The sequence below is a fragment of the Quercus robur genome, chromosome 2 (assembly GCF_932294415.1).
Source record: "Quercus robur chromosome 2, dhQueRobu3.1, whole genome shotgun sequence".
Classification (NCBI taxonomy): Eukaryota; Viridiplantae; Streptophyta; class Magnoliopsida; order Fagales; family Fagaceae; genus Quercus; species Quercus robur.
In genome coordinates this window covers 9320903-9345832 of record NC_065535.1, presented here as the reverse complement: position 1 = coordinate 9345832, position 24930 = coordinate 9320903, and the positions used below count along the sequence as shown (strand labels likewise).

General features: G+C 37.0%; 1 protein-coding gene and 1 pseudogene across 4 annotated transcripts; both read left to right on the top strand.

The window, feature by feature from the left end:
* Positions 1 to 244: 244 nt before the first annotated feature.
* LOC126712224 (glucose-6-phosphate isomerase, cytosolic 1) lies at positions 245 to 9332 on the top strand. 4 transcript variants are annotated; one of them, XM_050411470.1, is made up of 24 exons: positions 245 to 409; positions 677 to 767; positions 873 to 949; positions 1172 to 1253; positions 1342 to 1389; positions 1659 to 1814; positions 1891 to 1987; positions 2134 to 2176; positions 2515 to 2582; positions 2729 to 2813; positions 3145 to 3193; positions 3654 to 3726; positions 3803 to 3863; positions 4241 to 4307; positions 4720 to 4776; positions 4890 to 4943; positions 5033 to 5161; positions 6291 to 6354; positions 6456 to 6529; positions 7160 to 7213; positions 7294 to 7362; positions 8215 to 8304; positions 8488 to 8595; positions 9025 to 9332. In XM_050411470.1, exons 2-24 carry the CDS (start codon positions 717 to 719, stop codon positions 9073 to 9075), a joined length of 1707 nt encoding a protein of 568 aa, XP_050267427.1. In that variant the 5' UTR covers positions 245 to 409; positions 677 to 716; the 3' UTR covers positions 9076 to 9332. The 4 variants fall into 4 exon arrangements, with proteins under 4 accessions (XP_050267427.1, XP_050267429.1, XP_050267430.1 ...); XM_050411472.1 differs by having other exon boundaries at positions 256 to 424; XM_050411473.1 differs by having other exon boundaries at positions 257 to 409; positions 692 to 767.
* A 7009-nt stretch (positions 9333 to 16341) lies between these two features.
* On the top strand, positions 16342 to 23958 carry LOC126694514 (scarecrow-like protein 14; annotated as a pseudogene).
* The last annotated feature ends 972 nt before the right edge of the window (positions 23959 to 24930 follow it).

Genomic DNA, 24930 nt, shown 5'->3' with positions numbered 1-24930 from the left:
GTTTTAATGGTTCTTCTCGAAACGATGACGTTTATTGAGATGCACGAAACGAACTTTTTAATTTTGATGCGTGCTTCTCGAAACGATGACGTTTTAAAGAGGCAAAATTTGGAATCCGCATCACATAAAGACATATACCCCCTCCTTCACGAATCACGCCACGCCCACACGTGGAAACTTCGTTTGTTTGGTCTCTTTCATTCACGGTTCCACAACTTCCACACGCGCGCCAACTCCATTTATTAGTCATTTTACTAGAGTACTGCACAAGTCTTTCATGAATCACGATCTTCTAAGTTCTAATCCTCAGACTTTATTATTCTCTCACCATCAACTCCCCACCCTATAAAATCAAACACACAATCTCTCTCTCTCTCTCTCTGTCGCTTTCATAGCTTCTCTCCCTCAGGTATCACTCTCACCAGTGCGCTCTCTCACTTCCCTATTTCAATTCCTCCTTTTTCTTCTTCTTCTTATTGCTTTTTTTTGGATTTTTATTTCCTTTGCCACCATCAAAATCGGTAATCACTTTCCCTTTCCGATCCTTCTAATTTGAATTTCTCATCGCTTTTATCTGCAATGCTTTTTATTAATAAATTAAATTTCCTTTTGCGAAAGTTTATACCGTAGATTCTGTTAATCCTTCTAAACATAATTTTCTACTATTTTGGAACAGGATTTGCTTGTGTAGTAGTACTCTGACATAACAATTTCAAATGGCTTCTCCTACTCTAATCTCTGACACCGGGGCCTGGAAGGACTTGAAGGTAACTGAGTCTTGAAATACAATACTAGGCAATTGTATTGTGAATGTATCATGCAATCTCTGTTTGTGTGTGTGATGTGAAAAAAAAAAATGTTTCATTATGCAGGGCCATGTTGAGGAGATTAACAAGACTCATTTGCGTGATTTGATGGCTGATGCTGAGCGATGCAAGTCTATGATGGTGTATGATTCATTCTCCATTGGACTCATTGTATAGATAAAAAGTGTTAAACATGAATCAAAGGGATGGATAATAGTGGATTATATTATAAATTATTTTATTTATATGAATTGTCTGTTGAGGATCTATTGCTGATTACAAAGTTTTAGGACTCAGGCTTGGTTGATGTCGATATAATGGCATTAATAACTTTACTTTTTTTTTGCTGTGTGTATTATTTATAGTGAGTTTGATGGGGTTTTGTTGGACTACTCGCGGCAGCGTGCCACTAATGAAACCGTGGATAAGCTCTTCAAGTTGGCAGAGGTGTGTATTTTTTGTATTTAGTATGTGGGATGTGAATACAGTCTTTTAATTATTAAAATAAATTGTTGTTATCCTTGTCCAAATGCAGGAAGCAAAACTTAAAGAAAAGATTAACCGCATGTACAATGGGGAGCATGTAAGTTGAATAATCTTCCTTGGTCAAGTCATTGATACTTCTCATAGGAACTTAATAACTTATGGAGCCTACTGGTTTGGACATCCATTTTAAGTTTAACATCATTTTCTGTACAGACAGTAGTGCTTGCTTAATTTTTATTTTATTCTTCTGCATTAAATTCTAAATTTGGAAATTTGATGTTTTAAATAAATAGCAGTTCCATCTAAATCAAAGTAAGAAAGAAAATTGATGTGATTCGTTTTTCATCATTTTGTTGGCGCCTTCAGATAAACAGTACAGAGAATAGGTCAGTGCTTCATGTAGCTCTCCGTGCTTCAAGGGATGCAGTTATAAAGAGTGATGGAAAGAATGTGGTCCCAGAGGTCTGGAGTGTTCTGGACAAGATCAAGGACTTCTCTGAGAGAGTCCGTAGTGGTTCTTGGGTAATATAAAGCTGATATTAGTATCTAATTTGGACATGAAATATGTGAATTCTTGGTAACTGGAAAATTTTGGTAGGTTGGAGCCACAGGAAAAGTACTGAAGGATGTTGTTGCTGTTGGTATTGGTGGCAGCTTCTTAGGACCTCTATTTGTGCACACTGCTCTTCAAACAGGTTGGGTGTTGCAGTCCCTTATGTGCACCACCACTATGTTGGCTCTTTTTTGTGATAATGTATTATTTTACTACTGAAATCTTTGAAGCCTGTTGTACAAAAAATCTCAGTCAACATGTTCATGGTTTAGTGGTTGTATCTTACAGATCCAGAGGCTATCAAATCTGCAAGGGGACGCCAGCTACGTTTGTGAGTGTTAATATTTCACTATGATACCATAAGTAATGAAGTATTCAAATTCTAGATGTAGATCTTCCTTTTGAGGTCTTACTTTTGTATATGTAACTTTTAGTTTTTGGTTTTCCAGTGTTGTTGGAGAAGGCTGATTTAGCCTTCTTTTAATTCCTTTATCGATGTTTACTTGATTGGCACAGTGAAGTTGTCCGTGCATGTGTCTGGTTTAAGGGTTTCTCAACTGTGGTTGTCACATTATGATTATGAATTTCATGTAGAACAAATACATACCATAATGTTGAAGTATATTATTTTTATGATCAAGCTAAACTTTTGTTGTCATCCCCCTGCAGTCTTGCAAATGTTGATCCTATTGATGTTGCTAGAAATATCACTGGATTAAACCCTGAAACTACCCTTGGTAAATGACAATCTTTTGTTTATTTATTTCCCAGCATAATACTGTTTAAAAGTAACCTAAATTTTATTTCGGGTGTTTTTAATCTCTCTAAGTTTTGCTACTTTTGTGTAAACTAAGCTCTCTTGGGTTTCTTCTGATATTTGCAGTTGTGGTGGTCTCAAAGACCTTTACAACAGCTGAAACTATGTTGAATGCTCGAACTCTTAGGGAATGGATTTCAGCTGCTCTTGGGTTAGTGATTTAAAAGTTCTAGTTCTTCGAGTATATGGATATTATTATTTTTGGGACTCTGAAGTTATTAGTATTTGATAATAGATGTGATTTAGTTATTTAGTTTGGAAAGATTGTGGAAATAATTCAAAAGAAAGTTTATGAATGAATTTGAGACCCGTAAACGTACTTCAAGTATATGGATATTATTTTTTTGGGGGATTCTGAAGTTATCCGTATCTGATAATAGATGTGATATAGTTATTTAGCTTGGAAAGATTGTGGAAATAATTCAAAAGAAAGTTTACGAATGAATTTGAGACCGGTAAACATATTGAACTTTTTTTTTCAGGCCTTCTGCAGTTGCAAAGCATATGGTGGCAGTTAGTACTAACCTTACGGTATTATTCCGTCTCTTATACTTAGGTGATTAAGCATCTCCTTCCAACATGTTTATAAAAAAAATTTAAAAAAAAACATCGGCTTCATGACAACCTTTGTATATTTATTACTGTCTATTGTACAGGTCATATTTAATATATATTTGTAAAAGTTCACCGAGATCCTTGTAGCTCAGTGGCATTATTTGCCTATTTGGTCTCCTGTATGAGGAGAATCAGGGTTCAAATGATTCTCCCTCCCCCACTTGTTGTAACAATTGAATTATCAAAAAAATAAAAAATAAAATCTTCTGTAAAGTTCAAGTTACATATTATGTATCTCTTTATCAATGTTAAATAAGTATAATTAATCAACTATACTTATCAAAAAGTATAATTAATAAACTTTGACACAGTTGAAACAGTTCAATCTTCAACCTCTGGCTAACCTCATCTTAATCTTTGTTTGTTTCTCCTGCAGCTGGTGGAGAAATTTGGCATTGATCCTAATAATGCTTTTGCATTTTGGGATTGGGTTGGTGGCCGCTATAGTGGTAAGTTATTTGCCTTTCCTTGGAGGCATTTATGGCCAATCCAATGGTTAATTGGAAATTTAATTGTTGGATCCAGTTTGCAGTGCTGTTGGAGTTTTGCCATTATCTCTCCAATACGGTTTCTCAGTTGTTGAGCAGTAAGCAACTTATAACTTCCTTTATTTTTGCAAGCATTTCATCTCTTTTGGGTTCTTGGGAACACTTCCGAATTTCATGACACAGATATTTTTTGTAACACTGCAGTAGGCATTACTGATTAGGTAGAACTCTATAATGTGTTCTTTTGTTTGAGGAATATATGCAACTTCATATTTTAGAACAAGAATGGAATGTAAGAGATCATGAATTGAAAACCTCACAAGCTCTTGACAGAGTATCAAAGAATACTTCTTAAAAAGTAGAGTTTTAGTATTGCAATCATTCAAGGCTCAAGTAAATTATCTGCATATATTTTAAAAGGTTGACATGATTTCAGTGTTTTCTTGAATAAAGTGTTGTCTTTTCTTTATTAAAGGTTCTTAAAGGGAGCCTCAAGCATTGATCAACATTTCTACTCGGCACCACATGAGAAAAATATACCTGTAAGTGCCTTAATGACCCAGATTTTTAATGGATTTATAGTCAGGTGTCACCCATTGGGTATATCATAGTATGATAATAGCAATTATGAATCTGGCTAGGCTTCAGATTTCAGAATCAACCAATGCTTTAATGGATCTCATCAAAGAGGAAAATCTTATTCATTATAAGGTTTGCACCCTTTTGGGTTTGGCTATTTGCCTGAATCCCTCAACTCCCAAGATGGATCCATTTGGTGCAACCGTTGATGTTCCTGCACCAATTTTGCTTTTTTTTTTTTTGGGGGGGGGGGGGGGGGGGGGAGTCTTACATTATCCTGATGATCTTCCAGAAGCTAAATTTAACATTGCAATAGATAACTGATGACATGTTTTATAACATTGTGTTGGTGCTTACATTGTGTTGGTGCTTCAGGTGCTTTTAGGTTTGTTGAGTGTATGGAATGTTTCATTTTTTGGGTATCCTGCAAGAGTAAGCACTTAGCATCTGCTCAAGACTTTATTTTCAGCTGCCTCTTAAGCATTTTCTTATGTTGTCTGTTTACTACATGTTAAATAACACCGAGACTCTTGGTATTCCTCCAGGCCATCTTACCTTATTCCCAAGCCCTGGAGAAGTTTGCTCCACACATTCAACAGGCATGTATACCATAGCATTCTGCTTGCACATTTTTTTTGAGGAGCTGCTTTTTGAATGTTTGTATACCTTCTTCATTTAATCAATTCAGGTTAGCATGGAAAGTAATGGCAAGGGTGTCTCAATTGACGGGGTCCCACTACCTTTTGAGGCTGGTGAAATTGACTTTGGTGAGCCAGGAACAAATGGTCAGCACAGCTTCTACCAATTAATTCACCAGGTGATCTAAGTGTTTTTTTAAACAATGACCGTAAAATAATGTTAATAATTGCATGAATGCTTATTAAAAGTTCTATTATCATTTACAATAAATTCTTCAGTTTTTATATACTATTTCTTTTATGATGTTATATTAACTATAGGGCATGGGATCTAATAAATCGAAGTTTTTTTATTTTTTGGGAGATTGTAAATCTTTTGGTGCTGCTCTGATTTATGCCTTGTGTATTTCAGTTTTACTACTTTATTTAATGAAATTATTTGTACAAAAAAAAAAAAAGCAGGTACAAAGTGGTAAAATTCAAAGTAACCATCTTTTAAAATGTAGTCATGTGTGCAATTGTATGCTTAGTATGTATTTTCTGTCTGAGTTTAAACCAATAAATCATAATCAATAGAGCTATAAATCCTGCCATAAGCATGGAAGTGTGCCGCTCTTTGTTTTGATGTGCACACTCAATTTCCAAGAGTAAATCAAAACCTTTTTTTTCCATTGGTCAAGAGTGAATCAAAACTTAGCACCAGTGGAAACATTAATTTCTCAGATGTGTATCCGCTTATGCCGAATGTGCTAATGTGTTTTCAGTTTTCACATGCACAAGAGTGCATGCAGGTGTTGATTCATCATTCATCCCAGCATCCAGATTTTAGGAGTTGTACACTTGTAGTGTTTACCAACCTGTATCTAATTGCTGTGGAACTCCTATAGTAGTTTAATGTTTACTTGTCATGTATTGACTTAAAGCCCTGCTTTATGCTTACTAACCCAATAACAGCTTCTTCTTTTTTTCTGTGATGGAGATGACTGATCTTGACTTCCTGTTGATTTTTAACTCAACTGTGGAAGGTACTAGATCTGACAGCAAACGCCATTATGCACAAATCAATTAATGAATTTGAATAGTGAACTCGTACAAAGACAATAAAGATAAATATGATGAACAAACTTGTGCAACTATAATTATTTGATACCTTTAGCAAAATTATTTTGATCTATATCAATGTTGTGCTGGGTAGTAGTATTTTTACTATGGAATTTATTTGCCATCTCTTGAGTTACACATAACTAACTTCAAATTATGATGTCTTATAATCTGTAAGTGTGTTAAATGATTTCCTGGAACTTTCAGGGACGTGTTATTCCTTGTGATTTTATTGGTGTTGTGAAGAGTCAGCAACCTATCTTCCTGAAAGGTATCTCACACAATCACATTTTTATGGTTGATGGCTTGCTTGAAGGTTATCTGATGCTTGATTTTTAAATAACACAGTATATAATTTTTTATTCGCCTTAGGTGAGGTGGTGAGTAACCACGATGAGCTCATGTCTAACTTTTTTGCACAGCCAGATGCCCTTGCATATGGGAAGGTAAGTTTTATGCTCTTCCCTATCAAGGATGTTCTTTTAGTTTCATAATTATAAGCATACCAGAAGTGTTTGGAGAATAGTTCCTCAATGTTTGATATGGTGCATTTGGCATGAGAGGAATGCTAGAAGCTTTGAGGGTTATGAATGTTCTTTGCTAGAGATTAAGTCTTTTTTCTTGCACGCTCTCTATGATTGGAGTGTGGTCTTTTCTCATTTTTCTTGTTTTTCACTTTTTGTTTTTCTTAATCGTTGTAATTTTGGTTTCTGATTTGTGCCCCCATAGTACATCCCCAATGTACTTGGTTTGGCACTTTTATTAATAATATTTTTACGTTATCTATCCAAAAAAAAAGGTATTCCAGAAGTGTTTTTAACAATCATTTAGCACCCCATACCCGAACCAACTGGAGAAAAGGAGAAAGAACTGTTTTCCGCCATGTAAAATTAATATACAAACTTGTAACTTTAAGTTTGCATTATTTAAAATGTCTTTGTAATTCTTTTCACCTACTAATCTTCCCCCCAACCCCCAAAAAAATAAAATAAAAAATCTATACATTTCCATCTGACTTGTGGCGAAGCATCTGCTTATAAAATCCAAATGTATACTTATTTATCTTTTCCATGTAGACCCCAGAGCAGTTGCACAAGGAGAATGTTGCACCACATCTCATTCCTCATAAAGTGAGTTTCTTTCAGCTTCTCTAGTAGTCTTTGATTTACTGCTTACTGAATACTCCTAATTATTGCTTCATTTTTTACAGACATTCTCTGGCAATCGGCCTTCTCTCAGCCTTCTGCTTCCATCATTAAATGCTTACAATATTGGACAGGTTTGAGATTCTTAAGTTATTGAATTAATATTTCATGGCTGATTGTTTTCAAAATTTCAAATTACTTGAGGAGTAAGGATTTTTCTGATGCTTCTCTGTATTGAGTGTCACAGATGAATTTAGATGGTCAAATAGGTTTTTGTGTACAATTAAATGCTTGAATTTCCATTTGTAGGATGAATGAAGTGACTTAGATTTTATTGACATTGGTCGATATGTGACAGTTGTATCAAGCGTAGTAACTATCTACTTAGAACTTAGTGTAGTTGTAGAACTTAGCTAGGAAAATTATTTCTGCTATGCAAATTTCTCATGTATTGATGTCTTGTTGAGGAATTTTGTTATTAATGACTGCCTTAAGTGGCCATTGGTATCTTGTATTGGACTTTAAAATGCTCGTATTAGCCCCTATTTATTGGAAAATGAATGTCATTTTCATTTATGCGAGTGCAATGCATTCACTCCATCATTCTAATTACATTTCATTGTTCTGTACAGTATTTGGTTGAACATTATCCTGCATCTGATATACATTTAGTGAAGATTCTCCAGTTTAAATGGAGCATGCACACGTTTTATTAATATTGTTATGGATCAGTAATGTCCTGAAAATTTTGTGCATGGTATGGTATGGATACGTACATGTCTTTCATATAAAAAGTGACCTGAGATTTGATTATATAGGTTAAGAATCTCTTAACTAATTACATCAATCAATGTTACTATGCCCAATGAATAAAATATTATTTATTTTTTTCTTATTAAAAAAAATAGTATTTGTTTTCTTGTGAGGTTGTATATGTGAACTGCCTCTTTGGCCTAATACCAGAACTTCTTGTCTGTATTCTTCAGTTGTTGGCCATATATGAACACAGAATTGCTGTGGAAGGTTTTGTATGGGGAATCAATTCTTTTGACCAGTGGGGAGTTGAGTTAGGGAAGGTATGTCTTAACTAAGAAACCTTAATATATTGTTTCCCTAATTCACAAGCTTGCTGTTGTAAGATAGATGATTTATTCTCTGTTTCTAATGGTAGTCTTACTGTTGTGCTTTTACTAATTCACAGTTACTTCAACATTTTATTTCATATTCCTTACATATCTGGGTCATATCCATGAATGCAGTCACTGGCTACTCAAGTCAGAAAGCAACTTCATGCGTCTCGTACAAAAGGCGAACCAGTGGAGGGCTTTAATTTTAGCAATGCAACATTGTTAACAAGATATTTAGAGGTATGAGAATTCCTCCACCTATTGGTAAAAGAAGAACATAGAGTATAGAAAGCAATGGATTAAAAAAAAATTAAATTTGCTGACTTAAGAATTCTGGCAAAAGGGTGATACTGTTTGTTATTATATGACAAAAAAATTAGCTGATAGTTTTCTCAAAATGAGTTTTGATATTGAAGCGTGATGTTCTAAAATCACTTTCAACTTTAAGGCTGCAAAAAAACATTTGTTTTGACCGTCATTCTGGCAAATAACTAGGACAGCATTTCTTCCCCTAAAAATTTGTCATTGTGAGCATGCCTCATTCTAAAATGAGGTGTTTACATATTAAAATTGCAACTATTGGCAAAGCTGTTTGGCTGAGTGGATAGTTTTCAGACAGGTTTTGTTGTATCTTATGGCACTATTGCTAAGTCATTTCCTACTTTGCAGGCAACTGCAGATATCCCTGCTGATCCTCCTACCCTTCTACCAAGGATATAATTGTGTTTGCAAACTTTTGGGCTTCCAAGTCAGGAGAGTGATGTCAACCTTATGTATCAGCTGTTGTATACATCTTTTTACTTTTTCTCAACTTCAAGTCAGATGAGCTCATGATATCAAGCTAATAATCAGTACTTATTCATGCGATTTTGCTTATGTTTTGCACCTTTTTGACATCTAAGTGCAATGAAAACTGCTTGGTTTGGTTTCTTCAATAAGAGGGCAATAAATGGATAGTTTCGACTTTTAGTTATTAAGATGTGACTACGGGCTTATATAAACCACATGTTCAGATTTCAAGATTCTGGGAGCTGAGTTGTGTGATGAATATATTTGTAAATTTTATCGATAAAACAGGAAGCTAAAAGAACTAAGATATTATATAACTATTTTGCGAATCCCATTTATCATATAACTTAATAATTTGCTTGAACTAATGCCTTCATTGAATTGGCTGATCGTGGAGACTGGTTGTGATATAATTAATTCGCATAGATTGGTCTGATTTGGTCTGTTGTGGGCAACTTGCCTTTTCTTCGCTGCACATCAGTGTCATTTATTTGTGGATTGGAAGTCATGTTTGTAATCCATCTAGGTTCAGGTCAGTGCAGGTGACATAAAAGGTTAACAACCATGGGTAGAAACTGATCGTAGAACCTGACATTTTCTAGACCCAACTCAAGTTTGGCATGCTCATGCTTGACTAGGTTTCTGAATGGAACTGGTGTCATGACAAAGCTTCGGCAGATATGTATTGACAAGCTGGAATTGGCACCCTGCTAGTTTAGAGGAGGATGTGTTAAACTGTCTTTTCAGTTTTCCCCTTTTGGTGGATCCATAGGTCAACCAAAAAAATAAAGGTGCATGGTTTTCTAACTTGCAAGGAAAATCCATGTGATTTTTAAGTACAACGAGGGTTTCGTTTAAATAAGTCAAATTAGGGTCTGGATTTTTGGCCAAGTAATGATCTAGCACAATCGATTATTTTTAGGCCAAAGAAACTAAATTATATTGTTCTTATACAAGGGGCTTTGTTTGCATTGTAAAACACCTACTTCCGGACTTAATGTTGAACTGCTAATCATGTAGCACATGATATTATACCATTCATTAGGCAGCCAAAAAAATGGTCCATGTGAGCAACCATAATCTAGCTTACCAAAAAAGCCAAATAAAAAATCCTAAACATATATCTTCCTAATTTGCTCTTAAACCTCTATAATTGGGGGGTAGCTAAGCTTTTTATGTTAAATAGGATATATTCATGAATTCATGTAATGGCACCTAGAGAAATAGGCTGGTGACTTGAGGCTGCCTCTATGTCAAAAGGATCTCCACACACCATGGTCTCTCCTGACCATCCTTTTCCTCATTTTCCTGTTACTGCTCCCCCTCCCCCTCCTTTTCCTCTTATGGGCATTACTGCCATTATTTTTACATATGTTGTGATCTGCTACCTAGTCGTCGATTTCATTGGTCAAGCAGAAGGTATCAATGGCATACCCTCTGGCACAGCAGGCAATTCTTCAGGTCTTTCCAACCAGGAGTTAGGAAAACTCCCTTGTTTTCACTTTGACTATGATGAAGGTGAAACGTCGACTTGCGCTGTTTGCTTAGATGGTTTTCTGATAGGGGAAAGTTGTAGGATCTTTCCTGCTTGCAACCATGTGTATCATGCCCAGTGTATCGATCTTTGGTTGGTGAGAAGACCCACTTGTCCTATTTGCCGTGCACCATTTGAAGCTAGAGTAAGTTCCGATGTTGTGTAGTTAAATTCATCAGAATATGTTGATACACCTCATTTGAAGCCAGCTTGAAACAGACATCTTGTTGCCTAAGCACATGAAATATATTGTGTAAAGTTCAGGGAAAAAAATCATTTAATATAGGATATTGAAAATAATAGATATATCATACTAAAGTTAATCATCTGGTGCTATAAGTGTCTCAAGTCTCAACAGGGATAAAGTCCTTTTATCTTTTTCTTTTCATCTCCAAACCAGTGTTCAAAATAAATACATCTTGTCCCCTACTAACTAGTTGATTTAAACTGACAGGCAAAGCAATTTTCATCTTCATTTTTTTTTTCTTTTATTTTTTAAAGCCAGAAGAGGAACAACAGAGTTATGTAATCAGCCTTACACAGAGACAGCTAAGATTGGAAGTTCATGCAGAAGCTTCTATGCTACACATTGAACTACTTCCCCGATATCCAATTTCAACCTACTAGATACCCATATCCAATCATGCTCTTGTCTAGTATCCTGAATGAAAATGCAATAAAAATATAAGAGTAGCATCTAGGCTTAATGCAATCCACTCTCTTGTAGCATCAATGGAAATGGACATAATAGCATTCATGTGATTGTGACCTTTGTACTCAAGATAAAATGTTTCAGGGTAAGGATTTAATATCCCTTCAACTTGATCACTTGGGCTTCAAAGATTCATGATCAATATTAATGTGGAATATAAAAAAGGAATATTTTTTAATAAATTAATTTGATCACTTTGATTAGAAGTATAACATACAACTGGTAGAAATTTAAGGTGATATTGGAATTACTGAAATTGGTGGAGTCAGACAGAGCATTTTCCCTGTGTAATTTTGAGTAACATAAGATTGGAATGGGAGCAGGGGCGGCCACCTACAAGGTTAGTTATTCTGACCATGACTAGGTTTTTGCTGCCATCAACATTAAGCTTCTGCCACCACCTCAGTCATGTACTCATGTTAATTCTATTGTGATTTTTGTGTACATATGTATTTGAATACATCAATACATATAGAAATATACATAAATGTAAATTGTATACAAGTCAGTCAAAATTGGAAGTAGCATACTTTTAAGTCTGAAGGCGGATGTTAGCTTCCAGCCACATAGAACATTCCATGGATTCCCTGCTGAATTAAAGAGAATGTGTGTTGTCATTTCTAATTAAAATGAACAATAACAACATCATACTCCATGGATTCCCTGTCAAAATAGCTATGGGATTTCCCCGTAGACAAGATATCCGCACATATCTACATGAGTGTAGTTAATAGGGTACACCATGTCACGTCGAGGAGCTTCACAACGTGGGCGAACTTTCACAAATGTCTCTGGCTGGTAAAAAGAATAAAAAAAATCACTACATGATACAGCATCAAGGCACATAATTTAGCCCTCAAATTCATATAACATTAAAATATGGTACCAAAGAAATTTCAAAAACAATGATAGAGAAAATCTAAGAAACATGGATACTTCAAATCTCTTGGCATGTTTGCGCCAGGGACACTTCTACATGCGTGTCCACATTATGTTGGGAGAAAAAAAAAATCTATTGGAAAATAATTCCTTTCATTTTAGATATGTTTTTTTTAAGATTTTGTTAGTTGTTATTTATGTTGAAAACCTATAAATGAACATAAAATAGCCTATAAATATATATATTTATTTATATATATGATTTTAATTAATTAATTAACTATGGTATCTGTGGGGAGTAAAAGACCGAGAAGCCCATGTCAATATCTACATTGGGCCAAGGGCCCAGTCCAAGGAAGAACCCCTCCTCGGCCATGGGAAGAACCCCTCTTCGGCCATATATGGTCGAGGACAAAGGGAACGACTTATCACTGAGAGAGGCACTCCGGGTCATTCCATGGAACAGGAAAAGTACTAAAACAAAAAAGGACAACGGGGAAAATAGAAATGTCTAAGGGAAAAGCTGTCACTATTGCATTCAGTGCCTTGCACCTGACATAGTTATGCTTCTCTGCCTTTACAGCCACTCCGCTACCATTATTGCATTCAGGGCTTTATACCTGACATAGCCATGCTTCTCTACACTTTACAACCACTCCCAACAACTTGGGAGAAAGACTGATGGGATGAGTATCAGCACTAGGAACCCAATTCAGGAGAAAAGAAACTACTATAAAAGAGGGTGAAGGGAAGCAGAAAAGGGGGGCTAGAACCCCTATCACTCAAGAGACTCCAAAAAAAGCTCCTCGGCCCGTGCCGAGGACCAACCCTCAATGACAAACCCAATTCATCTTGGCTTCACTGTGATAAAGGCCATGTTAGCCGTTGCCCATGCACTAAAACCTAGCTCTTCGTCTCACTCTCTACAAATTTATTGTATCGGGCTCACTGGTCCAAGATCCCAAACATCTTGGACTTGGGCTACAAAACGTGACCCTACAATTGGCGCCGTTTGTGGGAAGGGCTTGTGCGTTAGTGAATGCAACGGTTAATCATGGTGGGATCAAACTCCTATCAACAAAAGTCCCTCGAAAGGACCATTTTGACGGTGGTGCATGCTACATGGAAGCTTCCCTATCATTTCCAAGAATACACAGTTATTGTCATAACTCAGCCTTTGCTCAAAGCTACTCTTCAAGGTACTGATTACGCGGAGAGGGTTGCTAAATGAGGCGCAGCTCTAAGGGCTTCTGACGTCAAGTATATGCTTCGTACATACGTCAAGGGGCTAGTTCTCGCGGGTCTAGTAGCCCGGCTCAAGAAGAATCTAAGTGCTAGACAGAATCAAGGTCTTGTATGGTCCTCAGACTCAAATTTATGGGGAAACTAGTTACTTCAAAGAAGAGTCTAAGTACTAAATAGAACTAAGGTCTTGCATGGTTCTCGGACTCAAACCTATGGGGAAACTAGTTACTTCAAAGAAGAATCTAAGTACTAGAAAGAACTAAGGTCTTACATGGTCCTCGGACTCAAATCTATGGGCAAATTAGTTACTTCAAAGAAGAGTCTAAGTGCTAAACAGAATTAATGTCTTGCATGGTCCTCGGACTCAAACCTATGGGAAAACTAGTTACTTCAAAGAAGAATCTAAGTGCTAGACAGAATCAAGGTCTTGTATGGTTCTCGGACTCAAACCTATGGGGAAACTAGTCACTTCAAAGACGAACCCAAGTCTTAGACAGAACCAACATCTTGCATGGTCCTTAGACTCAATCCTGTGGGGAAACTAGTTACTTCAAAGAAGAGTCTAAGTACTAGATAGAACCAAGGTCTTGCATGGTTCTCGGACTCAAACCTATGGGGAAACTAGTTACTTCAAAGAAGAATCTAAGTACTAGACAGAATCAAGGTCTTGCATGGTCCTTGGACTTAAACCTATGGGGAAACTAGTCACTTCAAAGACGAATCCAAGTCCTAGACAGAACCAATGTCTTGCATGGTCCACGGACTCAAACCTATGGGGAAACTAGTTACTTTAAAGAAGAATCTAAGTCCTAGACAGAACCAAGATCTTGCATGGTCCTCGGACTCAAACCTATGGGGAAACTAGTCACTTCAAAGATGAATCTAAGTGCTAGACAAAACTAAGGTCTTGCATGGTCCTCGGACTTAAACCTATGGAGAAACTAGTTACCTCAAAGAAGAATATAAGTGCTAGATAGAACCAAGGTCTTGCATGGTCCTCGGACTCAAACCTATGGGGAAACTAGTCACTTCAAAGACGAACCCAAGTCCTAGATAGAACTAAGGTCTTGCATGGTCCTCAGACTCAAACTTATGGGGAAACTAGTTACTTCAAAGAAGAATCTAAGTGCTAGACAAAACCAAGGTCTTGCATGGTCCTCAGACTCAAACCTATGGGGAAACAAGTCACTTCAAAGACGAATCCAAGTCCTAGACAGAACCAAGGTCTTGCATGGTCCTCGGACTCAAACCTATGGAGAAACTAGTTACTTCAAAGAAGAATTTAAGTGCTAGACAGAATCAAGGTCTTGTATGGTCCTTGAACTCAAACCTATGGGGAAACTAGTTACTTCAAAGACGAATCTAAGTGCTAGACAGAACCAAGGTCTTGCATGATCTTCGGACTCAAATCTATGGGGAAACTAATTACTTTAAAGAAGAATCTAAGTGCTAGACAGAACCAAGGTTTTGCATGGTCCTCGAACTCAAACCTATGGGGAAACTAGTCACTTCAAAGACGAACCCAAGTCCTAGATAGAACCAAGGTCTTGCATAGTCCTCGGACTCAAACCTATAGGGAAACTAGTTACCTCAAAGAAGAGTCTAAGTACTAGACAGAACCAAGGTCTTGCATGGTCCTCGGACTCAAACCTATGGGGAAACTAGTTACTTCAAAGAAGAGTCTAAGTACTAGACAGAACCAAGGTCTTGCATGGTTCTCGAACTCAAACCTATGGGGAAACTAGTTACTTCAAAGAAGAATCTAAGTGCTAGACAGAACCAAGGTCTTGCATGGTCCTCAGACTCAAACCTGTGGAGAAACTAGTCACTTCAAAGACGAACTCAAGTCCTAGACAGAACCAAGGTCTTGCATGATCTTCGGACTTAAACTTATGGGAAAACTAGTTACTTCAAAGAAGAATCTAAGTGCTAGACAAAATCAAGGTCTTGCATGGTCCTTGGACTCGAACCTATGGGGAAACTAGTTACTTCAAAGGAGAGTTTAAGTACTAGACAGAACCAAGGTCTTGCATGGTCCTCGGACTCAAACCTATGGGGAAACTAGTTACTTCAAAGAAGAATCTAAGTGCTAGAAAGAACCAATGTCTTGCATGGTCTTCGGACTCAAACCTATGAGGAACTAGTTACTTCAAAGAAGAATCTAAGTGCTAGACAGAACCAAGGTCTTGCATGGTCCTCGGACTCAAACTTATGGGAAAACTAGTCACTTCAAAGACGAATCAAGGTCTTGTATGGTTCTCGGATCTCCTGTTTTGTGGAAACTAACACGCACCGTCAACTTTCTAAGCGTTTAAGCTAAATTCAATCAGGCCTCGATCCTCGGACTAGATGCCTAAAGCAAGTTAAAGTTATAAACATCATCGTAAACGTTGAAAAGAACCTTAGTACCCGATGATCCCCTTGGACTGTTTACTTTAAATGGCACGTCCTTGGGCGGTTGCACTATTCGCAATGTAGAGCACGCGGTTGCTTTCCTGGTTAGTCCTATATAGTTAACGTATTTAAAGTTAGCGGTCGTGTGCTCGTCAGTTTTGACAAATTTGGGGTGACAACTCTTTACCATCAGCGGCATCAATCCTAAATGCTATTCGAAAGAAAAGGCACCAATACGCCCATTCATAAAACAATTGTGCAGAAAAGGAAAGGTTCGCAAAGTAAAATAAAGTCATCTTTTTATTAGATAAAGAAGAAGTACATTGTACATAAAAGGGCTTAGACAAGCCTATTTCAAAAGCTAACAATAAAAAGCAGTCCACGGGAGCGATAAATCCTCAACCTTATTCTGGCAGCAATCGAGCAAGTATAGATGGTACCGTCGATGGGAGAGAAGAAGAAGCAGAGACGCCAGATCCACAATCTTGCTCTAGCAGCAATCGAGCAAGTATGGATGGCATCGGCGATGGGAGAGAAGAAGAAGCAGAAACGTCAAATCCACATACTTGCTCTAGCAGCAATTGAGCAAGTATTGCTCTAGCAGCAATCAACCAAGTATAGATGATACCGGCGATGAGAAGTCCAAATCCGCACATGTGTGACATACGGCGCCGAGTGAAATCCAAATTTTGCCGCACCAAAAATCTGATGCAACTTACACCTGCTTCGGATTTTGGCTGAAGGAAGAGAGACTTCTTTCTTGTCCAATCGAAGGGGAGAAATATCTTTGGCCTCTACCTCCTTTGCCTTAACTGTGTCATTCTGAATCTCGGTGATGTCCGCGGCTTCTGAAGAGGGCTTGATTCCTTCATCCTCACCCTTATCCTTGATCATTTCACTCCCTAAATCTCAATCACTACTTTGGTGGGGCCCTTGGGAACATTTGAAGAGTTAAGAGCCTAAAACTCCCGCAAAACTCAAGGATCTGTGAATAAAGAAGAATGACCCCCCTTATGTGTCTTATATAGGAGGTAGACCTGGTGGCAATCAATTCGTCCAGATATCCAAGAAAGAATTACAAGCGAGATAAATCCTGCTCAATTTCCAAACAGTCTTTAGCCATTAGATTTGCGTCACCTCGTAAAAAGACCTTAATAAAAGTGCGCCTCGTGTATCGAAATGGTAGGAATGCGGCTTGGATAAACTAAAAGGATGTCTCATAACCCGGAATAGTTCGAAATGGGCGCGAAAGGGCAATCATCACATCGAGATCCTCTTTTCCTCCCATGGGGAAAAAAGAAGAATCTCGAGGGGCTATGATGGGGAGTAAAAGACCGAGAAACCCATGTCAATATCTACATTGGGTCAAGGGCCCAGTCCAAGGAAGAACCCCTCCTTGGCCATGCGAAGAAGCCTTTCTCGGCCATATATGGCCGAGGACAAAGGGAATGGCTTATCACTGAGAGAGGCACTCCGGGTCACTCCATGGAACAGGAAAAGTACTAAAACAAAAAAGGACAACAGGGAAAATAGAAATGTCTAAAGGAAAAGCTGTCACTATTGTATTCAGTGCCTTGCACCTGACATAGCCATGCTTCTTTGCCTTTACAACCACTCCGCTGCCATTATTGCATTCAAGGCTTTGTACCTGACATAACCATGCTTCCCTACACTTTACAACCACTTCCAACAACTTGGGGGAAAGGCTGATGGGACAAGTATCAGCACTAGGAACCCAATTCAGGAGGAAGGAAACTATTATAAAAGAGGGTGAAGGGAAGCAAAAAAGGGGGGCTAGAACCCCTATCACTTAAGAGACTCCAAAAAAAGCTCCTCGGGTTATGCCGAGGACCAAACCTCAATGACAAACCCTGTTCATCCTGGCTTCACCGTGATAAAGGCCATGTTAGCCGTTGCCCATGCACTAAAACCTAACTCTTCGTCCCACTCTCTATAAATTTATTGTACCGGGCTCACTGGTCCAAGATCCCATACATCTTGGGCTTGGGTTGCAAAACGTGACCTTACAGTATCCCTATAGTTATTATGTGTCCTAACTTTTCAAGAATTATCTTGTTGCCGTGTCTCGTGCCGTGTCATGTCAGTGTCCAAGCTTCATAGGAGAAAATGAAGTATTCCAATTTCATTTTCTTTCTAATGTAAAAAATGTATCCTCAACTTCTCAATTCAATATAAATATGAAAAATGTATTAAGTCAGTCCTATTCAAAACAATGATAGTGAAAATGAAATGAATGTACTCTCAAGTTCTCATTTTGAATGTAAATTATGAAATAATTACCAAATTAATTTTTTTTCTTAATGAATTAAGCACAAAAGCTCCAACCTTAGTAATTGTGTTAGAAAAAAAAAAAAAAAAAAAAAAAAAAAAAAAAAAAGTGAATGAATTGAATTTGAAGCAGATAATTTAAACCTAACCTTCTAACGCAAGCCAATGACAATTTCCCATTCGAGTACAGACTTATTGTAAATCCAAATCTATATATATCTAAAAGCTGGAGCGTAGCATTTATTGTTGCTACGCTCTAGTTGAGCCACATCATCAGTCATGTCACCTTTTATTTTTTCTTTTTTTAAGCAATATTAATATTAATATTAATATATATATATATATATATAGTGCAACTTTACACATTCTCTAACTTATTAAATCTAACTCATTATTAACAACCTTACACATTTTTTAACTCATTAAATCCAACTCACTATTAATTCAGCCCTCTTCCAATTCTCAACTCTTCATTTTCCCCCTCTTCCAATTCTCAACTCCTCATTTTCCCCTTCAAAACCGATTGGCTCTTTTAAAGTTCAAACCCTTCAATTGCCACTCTTGCAATTAACTAAGTTATTTTTAACACTATAAATTTCCAATTGCTCTTTCTCTACCTCCTCAAAAGTTGCAATTGTGGCATCAGATTTGAAAAGTCCCTCTAAGGTGTGTTCTTTCCTTTCTTATTTTTTCTTTTTCCCTGACTTCAAATTTTCCATTGGATTTCTATAAAAAGTTTGTGGCTAATATGCTTTTTTTGTGGGTTGCTAACAATGTGATCACTTTATGGCAATGGATGGCTAGGATTTGGTTTGTTGATTACGAGAAGGGTTTTCAACAATTACAAGTCTCTACAAGAACTTCTTACTTTATATTCATGTTGTACAATTTTTATTTTATATTTGTGTTTTACCTGTTCAATTTGTTTATCTTTGACATTTTAGTTTTCTTACATTTGATATTTTTTTAACTCTATGTAAACAAAAGAAGAAAAGAAAATAAAGTTCGATGTAATTACCTCTAATAGTTTTGAAACAATAATAGAGTATACGCTGTAGTTTTACTTCAACTACTACTTTCATATTTTTTAACTCAATGGGAACTTTCTCAATTTCTATTTGGCTTCAACAATCATAAATACTATGTTTAGCATACTGTTTCTTACTATGTGCAGCACATAATAATTTGATCTTGCAGTCCAATAGAAAATAATAGATCTACCTTAAAAGTTTGATGGGTTTGCGTGCCACAAGGAAATAGAAAATCTCAAAACATGATTAGGGGTTTAATTTTTATCCGATTTTGGTAATGCTAAATGTGGAATTTGGTTCTTGTAGGATTTAGGAACATTGATCCAAATACATGGGAGTTTGACAATGAAGTTTTCTTAAGTGGCCAGAGACATTTCAAGTTAGGAAAGCTCGGAGAGAAGTAGTAAACTACAAGAGCATACCTTCAATAAATGGAACAAAGGCTAAAAGAGACTAAAAAAACCAAGCAACAAATGATGTCCTTAGAAAGAGCAATGCAAAATCCAGCAAATGAATCCAGTAAATTATTGTTTGTGGTTTTTAAAACAATAAGACAAACAATTGAGTTCACCATCATTATTTTGATATTAGTTCATGTACAAGTGAATACTCTTGGCTAAATCTATCTAACTAGATAACATTAGATTGATACAACTTAATTATAATTAAAACACCTTTGACTCCCAACTGCTGTATTAATAACAAAACCTCAACTGGCAACCATTTAGACCATGCAAATTAAAACCTACCAAATAATCACTTCATAATTACCCATCACTTCAATTAGATTTTAGAACTAGGTCTTAATGATTTTAACAATCTATTCCTTTGTCTTGACTATTCTACCAAAAAGCCTACTCTTTCTTTGAATTTCGGAAGTGGCAAATTGTTGTCCATAATGTCACTTTGCAAAGAGAAATTCTGAACCACTTTAGGCTTGCATGGTGGGTTTCTTTCACTTCACATGCCTATACACATTTTTTTAAAAATAAATAAATAAATAAATAACGAGAAGCCTATACCCCTATTTGTTTGATTGCTACGAAAATGAAGTAAATTTTAAATAAATAAAACAAGTCTTGAGTCCTTTGTTGGTAGCTTTATTGTTGTTCAGTAATTGCTTCTTTGGTTCGATGATTTTATGTTATAATATACTTTGGTTCCAATATGTTTAGTTACTAATTTTAATCAAGGTGAAACTTTCATTTTTTTTTTTTGGTTCAATTGCTAAGAAAAATGTGATCTCTCTCTCTCCCCTTTAGATTGATGATTTTTTTTTTTTTTCTCTACTTTTGGTTGAGCTGGTGTGTTTTTTGAGTTTCCCATCACATGCACACTCTCTCCCTCTTATAATTTTAGTTGAGTTAATTCTTAGATATTTTGAAAGTGAGAATTTGAATTTATATCAAAATACAATCTACATGGCTATGTATTTCAATGTGCCTATCAACTATTTGAGTACTATCAATTGTATATTTGTGATGAAGTTTAATTATCATGATAATCTTTAATTTTAAGAGAATGAGAAATTTGGATAATTAATTTGAAACTTAAAAACATTTAGTTGTACCAAAAGAAAAGCAAAACATAAAACAATATAACAAAAGTTTGAACAATATAGACCACTTCAAAAAAAAAAAAAAAAAAAAAGTATCTGTAAGGACTCAATTTGTAATGACCTCAAAATGATATTGGGTTCGCACGTTGAGGGCCCAAACAATATAATTTGTAGAGCGTGGGTTTGAAAGGTTAGGTCTTGGTCACCAGACGATGGTTAGTCGTGGTGGTCATACAGAATTAAACCATGTTCGCTTGAGGAGTCTTTCTCCTTGTTGCGGTCTGGGAGGCTCTGATTCTTGGCATTTTTTTCCAGCCCCTTTCCTGGACTGCTTATTTTTCCTTTTATAGTAGCTTTCACTCCCCTCCCAACGTCCACGTGTAGGTTCAATTTTCCAGAACTGATCCTTGTCCCATCAGCCCATACCCAGAGTGGTTGGGGGTGGTTGTAAAAGCTGAAAAACATTGCTCTGTTTGACGCAGAGTATTTAATGGCAGTAATGACAGCCTTTCTTTTGTCCTTTGTCGCCATACTGTCGAAGACTCCTTTATCTATCGATGCGGATGTGTTCGGCTTTTCCCAAAACTGCTCCTATGCCGTTCTTGTCATTTCTTTTAGAAATGCCTTGGGGATGCCGAGGACAGAATCATCCTCGGCTATGTATCAAAGCTACTTGGACTTTCATTGTGTGTCTTCGGCAATTCATCTCCTCGGCTCGGGCCTTGGGCCCCAATGTAAAAGTGGGCCAGGGTCACAAATTATTGGGCCCCACAATATCAATCAAGCACCCCCAAGTTTCTATAATAAATATATTTAAAAAAAAAAAACCAAAATAATAGAACAGAAATGGATAATACTTTTAAAAATAGTTCATTTTTTAAGGAGAACAAATTATTTTCAATAAATTTTAGAGAATAAACTATGCATTATACCATATTCGAAAATAATTATATATTCCCACACATCGCGTGGGTCTATGACTAGTATGCAATAATAAACAAGGTTCCTGCAAGAACAACAAAATTGATTTGCAAATACGAGTGTGAGAGTGATTTGTGAATGAAAGAGAGATGAGAGAGAGAGAGAGAGAGAGAGAAAAAAAGGCAGGTCAAGTTCGAGTAAAGCATACTATTCATCAGAGCTTTCATGGTTTTGATCCACATAATAAGGCTGAACATTATCAGGGGAGGGTGGATACTTCTCTCCAAGAAGCTCATATAATGATTTTTCAGCAGCCTCAAGTACTTCAGACCCCTGAAGCATGTAGTCCTTCTCTTCCATATCTTCTTCCATAAGCATCTGGTTGATGTACTTGAGAACTGCATGCTTCAGGGGTCTGAAGTACTTGAGGCTGCTGAAAAATCATTATATGAGCTTCTTGGAGAGAAGTATCCACCCTCCCCTGATAATGTTCAGCCTTATTATGTGGATCAAAACCATGAAAGCTCTGATGAATATTGTGCTTTGAATCACAGTGACTTTGGTTGTAGTACTAGCAATTACAACTTTGTGATTCATGGCTGGGATTGTGATTTGGTTCAGTATGAATCCTCAAATATTGCTCCTCAGTCCACGTCTGAGCCATCTTATAGCTTGTTGGAGGCACTAGTAATATTCCTGAAACATTTTATGACAGTGAGTTTATTTTGCAATTTAGGAGAGGGTTTGAGGAAGCGAGTAAGTTTCTTCCAAATGGCGACGGTCTTGTTTTTGATTGGGAGAGTAATGCATTTCTTGTCAAAGAGCAGAAGGAGGAAAGTAAGAATACCTTTTGTAAGGCTGAGAAGAAAGATGGGAATCTGTACTCCCTGGATGGTTTGAGGGCAAAAAATGACCCTCATTCTGAGGATGTGAATTTAGAAGAAGGGAGGAGTAGCAAGCAGTCAGCAACTTCTACTGAATCTACTGTGAGTCAGGAAATGTTTGATATGGTTTTGCTACACTCTGAAGAAGATGATTCTGTTCTTTGTGAAGCTGTGCTGAATGAGAAAAGCAAGAACGTACAGCCAAATGATCAGTCCAAAAGGTCAATTAATGTAAGGGCCAATCGGAGGAAGACTGGAGGTAAAAGGGGGTGCAGCAGATGATCAGAGGACAGCCACTGAGCGACTTAAGCAGATCAGACAGCATGCTTCTCCTGTAGGGGATGGGATGCAGAGAATGGCTCACTATTTTGCCAATGGTCTTCAGGCACGCATTGCTGGCTCTGGTACTCAGATTTACAAAGTCATTATGACTAGGCGAACGTCAGCTGCTGATGTACTGAAAGCTTACCATCTGTTTTATACTACATTTCCATTTTTTAAGGTTTTTGATTTCTTCTCAAGTAAGACAATTATGAATTTAGTTGAGAACGAAACAAGACTCCACATTGATGATTTTGGTATTCTTTATGGTTTTCAATGGCCTTCCCTCATACAACTGCTCTCCGCAAGGCCTGGTGGACCTCCTAAGCTTCTGATTACTGGGATTGATTTTGCATAACCAGGTTTCCGACCAGCACAGAGGGTTGAGGAGACAGGGCGTCGCTTGGCAAACTATGCAGAGACTTTCAATGTTCCATTTGAGTTCAATGGAATAGCACAAAAGTGGGACACCATTCAAATTGAAGATCTCAAACTTGACAATAATGAGGTGCTTGTTGTGAATTCTATGTATTCACTCAAATACCTACTTAATGAGACAGTGGTGGTAGAGAGTCCAAGAAATGTTGTCTTGAACCTGATCAGGAAGATGAATCCACATGTTTTCATACAGGGCGTTGTAAATGCAGCCCATTGTGTACCCTTCTTTACTTCAAGATTTCGACAGGCTCTTTTCCACTTCTCTGCTTTATTTGAAATGCTTGACACCTACTTGTCCCGTGATAATCTGGAGAGGATGCTTCTTGAGAGTGAGTCATATGGGCCGCAGGCAATGAATGCCATAGCTTGTGAGGGCTCAGAGAGGATTGAGAGGCCGGAGATATACAAACAGTGGCTGCTTCAGAATGTGAGGGCTGGATTTAGGCAGCTTCCTTTGAATCAGGAGATGATGAACAGTGCAAAGGACAGGGTGAAATCACGCAACCACAAGGATTTTGTTATTGATGAAGATAGCCAGTGTCTGCTACAGGGCTGGAAGGGACGAAATATTTTTGTACTCTCTTTTTGGAGGCCTGATTGTTAAATGCATGATCATTGTTGTTCAGCAAAGGCAACATTAATACTCCTAGCTCGTGTTCAACTTGCTGCCCTTTGTTCTCTATGATTTTGCCTTGGATTTCTTATACACAAAGCTAAGGTATCAAAAACTTTCTAGTTAAATTTAGAATTTATCTTTCTTAGCGTTGTCTTGTCATTAGCATTTTGTGTAATAGATGATCTTAATAATGATTATATCGTTCTGGTTTGGAGCAGGTTAATTGGAGAGTGATCTTGTGGGCACCTGCTCATCATCATGCTGTGGAAGACCTATTCTTAACTGCAAAGATATACGTGCATATCAATGCTTAAATAGTTACTGTGCTTCAAGAGACAAAAATATATTCCATTTTAAATGAATGTAACATAGATGGAAACTTTTTCAGGCAATTGGTTTTTTGACGTAGATATCTATGTATACAAGATAAGACTAGCTGTTTACAGTATATAGTAACTGAACTTTCAAGGCTGCTCCTTTGTTGCATAACTTATGCTCTTAACATAGGAGGTTGGCCTAATTGCAGCTATATCAGTCTTACGTATTTAGGTGAAGTAATGAACCCCAAGGATCAATGATTAAGATGTGAACCAATATGTTTCCTGTAAACTAAACTTCCCACATTGAGTGTAAATGGAAGACTGTATTTTGAACTACTTTCTTTACCAAATTTTCGTGTTCACTGTACTTTATGTTTCTAACATGTAATGTAGAATGTGCAGCAACATTTCTCAAAGTGTAGCTGGCGATACTGAATATGGGCATCTGTTCCACTAATTGATTAAACAAAAAGGGTTGGGGAGGAGATATATGTTGGGTTTTATATGCTGAGTATTTAACTTGTGATATGCATTGCAAGGGTGCCTTTGACCAAACCTGAATCTGCAGAGCAATTAATGTCCTTGTAACGAAACATCCATGCTAATAGATCAAATCTAGGTCACTTTAGATTTAATGTCCATTG